This window comes from Fusarium flagelliforme (genome assembly GCF_020744385.1).
Source record: "Fusarium flagelliforme strain FIESC 12 MPI-CAGE-AA-0113 chromosome Unknown B0J16scaffold_7, whole genome shotgun sequence".
Taxonomy (NCBI): domain Eukaryota; kingdom Fungi; phylum Ascomycota; class Sordariomycetes; order Hypocreales; family Nectriaceae; genus Fusarium; species Fusarium flagelliforme.
In genome coordinates this window covers 2,771,101-2,780,344 of record NW_025763509.1, presented here as the reverse complement: position 1 = coordinate 2,780,344, position 9,244 = coordinate 2,771,101, and the positions used below count along the sequence as shown (strand labels likewise).

At 46.2% G+C, this 9,244-nt stretch overlaps 2 protein-coding genes across 2 annotated transcripts; both read left to right on the top strand.

The window, feature by feature from the left end:
- Positions 1 to 2,409: 2,409 nt before the first annotated feature.
- Positions 2,410 to 3,550, top strand: B0J16DRAFT_405270 (uncharacterized protein; the record flags this gene model as incomplete). The annotated part of the gene is made up of 3 exons (XM_046132874.1): positions 2,410 to 2,510; positions 2,573 to 2,935; positions 3,001 to 3,550. The coding sequence occupies 3 exons, from the start codon at positions 2,410 to 2,412 to the stop codon at positions 3,548 to 3,550; spliced, it is 1,014 nt and encodes a 337-aa protein (XP_045979490.1).
- A 2,298-nt stretch (positions 3,551 to 5,848) lies between these two features.
- On the top strand, positions 5,849 to 7,027 carry B0J16DRAFT_405267 (putative hydrolase; the record flags this gene model as incomplete). The annotated part of the gene is made up of 2 exons (XM_046132873.1): positions 5,849 to 6,931; positions 7,019 to 7,027. 2 exons carry the CDS (start codon positions 5,849 to 5,851, stop codon positions 7,025 to 7,027), a joined length of 1,092 nt encoding a protein of 363 aa, XP_045979489.1.
- Positions 7,028 to 9,244: the final 2,217 nt, after the last annotated feature.

Below are 9,244 nucleotides of genomic sequence, written 5' to 3'. Positions count from 1 at the left end.
CGACGGGTGGCATGTCGCGGTCGGCGAGCAATCAGTTAGCCATTACTTCAACACAACGCAGTCATGGGGAACACCCTCGTGAATCCAGGTCGAGAATGAACTGAACTATAATATGTTCCTCTATATCAGATAGTTTGCGTAATATCGAGACAGTATCGCATCGAGACTGGATGCCCTTCTGCCAGCGCCATAGTGTACCTATGACCAACCTGATAAATCTTTACAGCGCGTTTAAGACTTAAGTTGGGTTTATTTTGATAGGCTTAAAGTGCAAGAAGGACTCTGACCTTATAGTTTAACTGTAATATGTTTAATGGTTAGGAATTAATTGATCAAATAGAGAGGATGTAGGTTAAGGGGATTTTTAATCCACTCACTTATTTAATCCACTTGCTTATTATTTACGTCAATACTAGTTCAAGGTAATCTATTATAGGATAATACAGCAACAAGAAGGATTTAGAATGTGTAATCTGTAGAGTTAATGTAGAACGATGGGATGATACTGAAACATGAATATTTGTGGCCTATGGGTCTCAATAAACTGCCTAGCATATCTTAGTATTACCAAGTGATGCCTTCTCAGTAAGTCCCAACTAGCCGGAAAATAATTACGGAAACAAAGAAGAAGACAAATACAGCAAAGAGCCGGAGGGAAGAGAGGAAAGGATAACAACAAGGTCAAGAGAGAAAAGAACATTGATTAAGTTATCATTAGAGTAGTGCTACATTCAGACTTAGTAGTCTTGAAAGTACCTTGCGGGGTATCAGAAGATAATCAGGCTAAAACGTACCATTAGACGTCGGCGTGTTTTTAAAGCGCCCGTGTATATACATATAAATTTGTGCCTCATAGGTAACGGGATTGCCACTACTGGTAGCCGGTCGAAAGCAGAACCTTAGTCGCCCTATTCCCCGCAATAATAACTACGTCAACTTGACGCAAATGTGTAGAGTGCATGTGTCATACCTTACGTTGGAAACTTGGTTTCAGGGTCTCCTTGCAATAATATTATCGGCCCAGAATATCATTGAACCGCATCTCTGTTCATCCTTATTTATAATTACTATTATTGAGATTATATCAGAAGGCGAATTACGTCTCTTTTCATCCAAGTGAAATGCGAAAACTCCTACCAAAGTCTCCAGACGAGAACCCATCGCCGCCATCGCCCCCACCGCCAGCCACCGGGAAGCGCAAGCGTGTCCAAGTACTAGTAGCATGCGAGGGTTAGTCTAGGTAACAGAATAAGACTAAGGGTAACTTGCTGACAAGGTTATCTAGCATGTCGAAGGCGTAAAATCAAAGTCCTTCTCACCGAGCTTGTCACAGGGTTAACGTAGCTGACTAAGGCAGTGCGATAACCGACGCCCTACTTGTTCACAATGCACTCGTTCAGTCAGTGAATGTCTCTTCGCTATTTCGGAGGACAAGACCTGGCATGATGCACTGGCGCACCAGCTTCAAGTCGTTTCTGAGGGGGAAAGCTCCCTCAAGGCGATTCTCGATCTGCTGCGCGGGAGCTCGAAAAATGAGTCGATAAACCTCTTGAACCGTATTCGAGAGGCGCAGTCCGTTAATGACTTTATCAAGACATTTTCTGATGCTAGCTTGCTCCTGCCCCATGTTCCACAACGGTCAAGTGAGTTATCATTATATCTTATATCTCAACTTAAAGCTTGATCCCACTTAGTTCGATGCCTAACTATGGCAAATCATAGAAGACCCTCCGAATATACCCAGGCAACTATTGAGAATCCCTTTCTCTCTACGTATGGGGACCCTTTCACCAGGGTGCGCACTCCCTTGCGTCCTCTATTCTTAATATCTTTAAGGCTAACTGGCATTAGAACGGAACCTTTAAGTATTATGGACGGCTTGGTCACCAAATTCCCTGATGGGATATTGCCTATCTCCCAGTGGACTGCCTTGTCCACTGACAACAGATATCTATCTCACATACTATATCTTTTTTTCGCCTGGGATCACACCCTCAGTCACATTATACCCCGAACTGTGTTCTTACAAGATCTCAAAGCGGGCCCAGCGGAACCAGCAAAGTTTTGCTCAAGATTTCTTGTCAATTCTATAATTGCCGTGTCTCATGTATGTTCCGTCTCTTATGCGTCTTTTAGATGATTGACTCGTTTAAGCTAAGTCTATAGATTTTTATATCACAAGGAGCATCATCGCGACAAGCCCGGGATTTACGTTTTAGAGGTCGTATGTTCGCGGACGAGGCCCTACGGATGCTTGAAGATGAACGGCAGCGCCCGTCAATAACCCTGCTGCAGGGGTTGACTGTGCTCTGGATTTACGAGGTTAACAATGGGGAGAAGACGCAAGCCATCTCTTTACTCGAAGAGTTTTATCACTTTCACAGTACTTTAGGAGTCAGCGATCTAGCCATGCCGACTATAGATAGTATATTCCCAAATCAGGCCCCTCGCCTCATGAGGGAGCGGCAGATCTTATCTTGCATCGTCTGGGGATTCTTCTGTCTGGAAGCGTAAGTGCCAAGATCCCCAAATCTATGTCTGCTCTATGAGGCTAATGAGCAAATCTGACAAGCAAAATCTCCTTGATCTTCTCGCGCGCGATGAGAATTAGGAAGCCCGAGATACCTAAGACCTTTGAGGATCCCTATTTATCCGTATTTGCCAACCCTGATGCGCCGGAATATTTCTGGTCCCCCTACCCCTGCGACCGTCAGCCACGACAATCATTGTATCGACAAGCAATCTCACTCGAATGCCAACTCGCGGTCATAATAGAGGAAGCTTCGAGATTCTTTATGCCGGCGGAAGCCGGAACACCCGTTTCAAACTACAACGAAACGAGAGCTGTTAAAGAAAAGCTGCATAGATGGGGTACGGGTGCTCTACAGCGATTTCTTGCGCATAATACCCTTCTCCCCTCGATACTTTTCCTTGAGTAAGTCTAGAAACCCGGGGAACTAGCACCGACTGTGCTGCTATAATTGCTGACCCATTGGCAAGGACCACGTATGAGATGGCATTTCTCAAGCTTCTGCGCCGCCCCTGCCGGTTTCCTCTCAAAGATGATGCACATGAATCGACAGCATCCAAGCGAGCCTCATACGGAGCCTCCATAATCTCTAATCTCTGGGTGTATCGAGCCGCCTACGGGATGCGTCACGAATACTGGCTTACGCAGGCGTGCTTGGCAGCAACCTCGGCCATCATATTCGAGCTTGATGATAATTCAAGCCTGTCCAAGTCAGTGGTTATGGCCTGCCAGTTGCTCTACAGTATAGGGGAATTTCTGCCCGTGGCAAACGAGTATCTCCTGGCCATTAAGGAGCTTGCTCGCCAACAAACTGTAGACTTGCCGAAAGCTTGCAGGATAATCTTTTCCGGCTTAGCTGTGCGAACGGGGCGAATAATCATCAGCGGCCATGTACTCGTGAATATTGGGCTCGGCTATGACGATATCAGTGCTGAGTCGTCTCGTGCTTCTTCACAGGAGGTTGTATTCTCCGGTCTCATTGAAGGCATTTGTAACCTTGCTAGAGGGAGTTCTTCGTAGACCTAGGAAGGCCTTTATCTTATTATAACTTATAATTCTCTATAGCATCGGGCGCCATTGCTTTCTAGAACACTATGTTAATCCTCTAGATACTTTATTATGATGAAAATGAATCATGTTGACCACGGTGGCCAGTTGAGGTCATGCAGAACCTATGATCATAGATTTCGCCGTGGCCCTTCACAGGCGCTTCTTTAGTCCTTCCTTCTGGATGTTACCCTTATTAATAGTTATATTCTTCTGTTAAACACCCCAAATCCTCGCTGACCGCCTTATAAAACACCAAAAGCTTGGAAGGAATGCATCTACAACGCGATCTTCATCAGATACGGGCAGGAAAGTCAGCCAAGGAAGGGAAACCGTACAGGGAAGGAAGAGGACGAAGCAGAAATCGAAACACATCAAAAGCACATACAAAGAGATACCAGTCATGTCGATCGCCGCGTTAGATTGGAATGCCTATCTTGTCAGAACTTTAGGCAATGGCAGCCTCGTCCATTAAAGCGCGGAAAAGGAAGCTATTTACAAGAGGCCTACGGCAACGCACAAAGCAAGCATCACGGCTCGGGCAGGCAGACCACATACGACTGTGCCATCTGTGAAGTCACTATTTATTACACTCAGAGCCTCTGGGACATTTATCGCCATATAAATCAGCAGACGAACGGAATACCTCTCGTTCCCTCCATTTAATTAGTCTAGAACCTACGTCGTGGCCACCTTGGAGAGTTGTGAGAGTCAAAGGGATAGAGTATCTGGTTGTAGCATGGTCGAATTAACCTCCTATAGTGATTCAATATACTCTTGAACGGTTGTTATTGGCTAGGACTGTGCGGCCATTTATGCACAGCTTGACTGTTGTGAATTAGCCATAGAGTGCGTCTTCCCATCCCTTATCGTTCATATGGTAATACTTTCTTTAGTTAATATAGCGATAGGTGATTTCGCAGTCTTCTCAACCAACAAAGCGTGGCATCAACGGAATAGAATCGAATCCAAATCAAATCCACATCCACTCCCCCCCCTCTTCCTAAACAATTGTTTATAAGGAAACTAGTGGTATGCTTTTTGAAAAGAATTGTTAATACCTTAGTGTCAATAATCCCATTTCCGTATGTGCGTGTGGTTATGGGCCTGACTTAGTGACAGGCCGAGTAACCACAGAGAGTACTATTCCCTATTTAGCCCTAAAACCATTATATGCCGCAATCCGTCAAACCACAAAAGGGACATTCTGCTTGGGCAATCCGCTGCTTAAGCTTGCCAATAGACTTCTTTACGTGCGTATCATCACGGGACAGCTTTCACTCGGCCCTGCGATCACGGAAGAGTTTAATCTTGCAGAAGCAAATCTCGGCGTTCAGTTCAGGTCCAGGGATAAGACGGCTTGTTTTCGCGGAGAGTCTGACAGGAATGCCCTAGATGCCTTTCAAATGGCTAAAGTCTGTAGACAGAACATAGAAAAGACTTGCGATATTGACCTCAGGAAGACTGTTGATGCCTGGCGTCTATATAATAGAGAAACTATAAAACGAGGAAGACTCTAGATTCATATGGGTCCTGTTATCGTCCCAATCCGCAAGTTGTCATGTATCCACGTACTCAACAGTCCGCAATTTTCTACTGCTCTATTGCGCCTCATTATTACCTCTGACTTTTTGCCAGATATCCCAGAAAACGTCTGGCTATTGCCGCTGCTGATCATCCTCAGATGATATGCAAGCAAATGTCCGATATCTGGTGTCTTGGACAAACAGTGCTGTGGCGCTCGTGTCAGCAACAGATAGATAATAGGCCTGTCCTTTATTGACGTAGGTGGCAGGGGTTTCGTCTGGATGCTTGATCATAGCAGTGGGCGCATTGAGAGTGCAGTGGAATCGAAACTGAGCCTGGAAACTTAGAATGGGTTATAACCATATAGGGTGTAAGTTCTAAGAGTTGGTGCGTTCCGACGTTCATCATTAGTGCGGGCCAGAATCACCTACAGACCCCGGTAACTAGATGTCCTTTTATCCTAAATAGTTATTGCCTGACCTACTCCGCTATCGCCACCCCTCACCCCTACATTCTACTAACTTGTTTATGTGCTTCGAATGATGAATGAATTAATAACTCTCCCAATAATTCTAATGATATTAGCCTAATGAGTTTGTAAGATTTAAAGGGGACCATAATACTCAGTCGTCTTCTTCTGCTAAAACGAATATTGTCTGGCAAATAAATAACCTACTATACATACTCCCTTCTCTTCTCGCTTTGCTGTATTAAATCTGCAGCACGTTTGGCCGCATACTAATAATGACCATTCATACCATCTCCAATATTTCCATCTTTAACGGTCGCAAGATTGGAACTGCGATTAATGTCACTTTCCGTGCCAGCCCTGGCGACATTATCAGCATCGAGGCGGGAACCAAGAATCTCGCCAGCATCGACACTGTAATTGACGGGAGAGGCTGTACGCTCCTCCCAGCCTTCATTGATGCGAATGTTGATACTGCAGCAACGAATACGGATCTCCCTATCTTCGCCTCTTACGGTATCGGCACGGTCCTCGACATGAGCAGCTCGAAAGCTGATGTTCAGGCTATGCGAGCTGAGTCTATCGCCGAGGTTGGGCTACCTACCTATCTAGCATCAGGCCCCATCGCTACTGCGCAAGCTACCGACGGATCGCAGATTCATCCGCGCCGTGAGACCGGAACTGTCCAAGTCCCAGCGGGGGCTGAGACATGGGTCACCTCTCTTCTGGAGGGTCCGACCAAGTCTGACTACATCAAGGTGCTCGTTGATCTACCTGGAATCGATGGCCCAACACTCATCGCCCTTGTTCATGCGGCACACCGACATGGCAAGTTAGCCGTCGCACACTCCTTTCAAAAAGTTGGATATTCTCGGGCCTTACAGGCAGGATTTGACGTTATCACTCTCGTGCCTATAGATGGCTTCATAGAAACCGAGATGGCTGAGGGCCTCGCCGCGCGCAATATAGCGTGCATCCCTACACTTTGCATGGCACGGGCTATGGTACCCTTGCTTCTCCAACAGGCAAGCGACGGCGTGGAGGATGTCAGCTTCGACTACGCGCTTGCCAACGTGAAAAAGCTGTATGACGCTGGGGTGCGCATCTGTGCTGGAACAGAAGCAAACCAGATATCCCATGTACCTATATCAATTGGGGAGAGCCTTCACGAGGAGATGGAGTTACTCGTACGCGCAGGGCTATCGAACCTCGACGCACTCAGGGCAGCTACAATTATTCCGGCGATGGTGTTTGGTATGGGAGATCGCGGTGAGATCTCGCTCGGGCGGAGAGCAGATATGGTATTAGTGGAAGGGGATCCGTTACAAGATATCACAGCCACGAGAAGGATTCGGAAGGTATGGATCGGCGGGGTTGAGATGGACGGATGGGATGCTGTTCCAGTCTAAAGATGAAAATTTAGGCTTATAACATGAACTCTATAGCTGTGGTAGGGTATCTGACGATTTCTTGATTGAGTCCTACGCGGTGTTTTATTTAATTTACTTCTGTTATGAGCTTCATGACTGTGCTTAAGCTGCTTTGTGGTTTATAAGCTGTGCAGCGAGGTGTGCCTATCTTGGGCTCAGCCGGCAGAGTAATTAGCTCGGTGTATCAGATCTTATCTGTAAGAGTCAGTCGAAGATATAAGGCCTCAAAGGTCCTCCGACTGCAAAGAGAGAATAATAACAATCAAATGTTAACTGCACTCAGCATCCCTACTGTACCAACTACCACTGGTAATGGCACCTAATACCTTTTTTTTGTGGCCCGTGCACCTCCCTCTTTTGGTTTTTTGGGGGGGTTTGGGTTTGGGCCGGAATACAAGAAATTTTGGCCCGTGCGCCCTCTCCAACTTCCAGGACCCCGGTGCTGATTCCCTGTCAACGCAAATAGGAAGCGTCTTTCGTATTACGAAAGGTGCGAAAACTCAAATGTAATGAATACAATTTGGAACCCCTATTTATATGATTTGTCAAATGTGACGGCGGTCAATACGCGGACGGGTACCCGTTCTTCTAAAGTTAGATGGATCCCGTCCCAGTTTCCATATGTGCAGTGTTGCTGATAATATGGCAATAAAGTAGTATATTACAAAATAGCCCATATGATATGGACTCTCTCATATTGTGACAATATAATATGAGGGTGTCCATATTGTCAATATATTACTTTATTGGGCGAAATTGCCACTTGACAGGCGCCAGGCATACCCTACCCTACATCAGCGACAAGGATGCTTGGCATATTATTGGCGAGCGTTCCCCTCAACACGCGTCTTTATTGACAATCAGACATAACATGCGACCACGCGTTTCCTTCGCGCTTCAGGGGAGGTACGATTGGTACGGACAATGTTGGGCTGGGCCTACCATTGGTTGCCTGCATAATGTGACACTAAAACATATTGAAGCATGGCGGAAGAAAGGTCCTCTTGGCAGGCTTCACAACTTCGTCGTTTACATCCAACGGAGTGTTCAGCGCAGCCAAAAGTTTCTTGCTATCAGCCACAACCGTAGGCTAGCGCGAGACAATGACACAAGATGGAGCTCGTGGTATACCATGCTGAGGGCGGCATTGAATCTTAGAGATGCGATTGACGGCTATTTTAACAAATGGATGGACGCAAATTGCGCTGGAGACGAGCTCTCTCTAGAGGACTGGATCACCTTGGAGAAGATCAAGTCCTTCTTGGAGAAGCTGAAGATGACGACCAAGGCACTCGAGTCATCGTTTGCAACACTCGACAATGTCCTCTTGGCGATGGACTTCGTATTGGCACAATTCGAAGCCGGCAAGGAGGCAGCTATCGACGATCTGGTGATGGCACTGATGTATAACTCAGGCTGGGCCAAGTTGGATAAGTACTATCGCCTTACTGAAGAATCGCCTGCGTATGTTGCAGCCATTGTGCTCCACCCTTCGCACAAATGGCACTACATGCAAGAGAACTGGAAAAAGGAGTGGGCTGAGTCATCAAAGAAGTTGATTGAGACGCTATGGAACGAATATAAACCTGTCGAATCACCGCTTCCTCTCTGCGAGGTCCCATCGACAACCACGAATGAGTTCTTGAATTAGAGGAACAAGCATCTGCAGCCGTCACTCGCCACGGACGAATACGAGCGATATTGCAATTCTGAACGGGTTTATGGCTTTACAAGCGCCATTGCATGGTGGCTAGAGGAGACGCAGCAGAAAACCTACCCGAGCCTGAGCAAGATGGCCGTGGATATACTGTCAGTTCCTGCAATGTCTGCGGAGCCTGAAAGACTCGTCTCTGGTGCAAAGATAACGATTACAGACCGTCGAAATCGGCTTGGGAGTGATGTAATTGAAGCATTGGAGTGCCTGGAGTCATGGTTTGGGATACGAGATTTTCAGGATGACGAGATTTGTGCAGAAGCGGTATAGTGATGGGGGCACGTGGAATATATTGGGTGTATTGTCACACTGCCAATATATTGGGTTGTTGACAGTAAATGCACCCCTTGAAAATACAATAATATTGCGAAGGGGTCCATATTGGCAATATCATATTGTTTATATTATTAGCAACACTAGAAGCCATCTTGATCTTAGGAATAATTGTTAGTTATACTAGCAAATCAAGAGACCACTTGCATCCTTTACCAGTAATCTGAAAATATAGGATCGGGTAGGATTAGGTT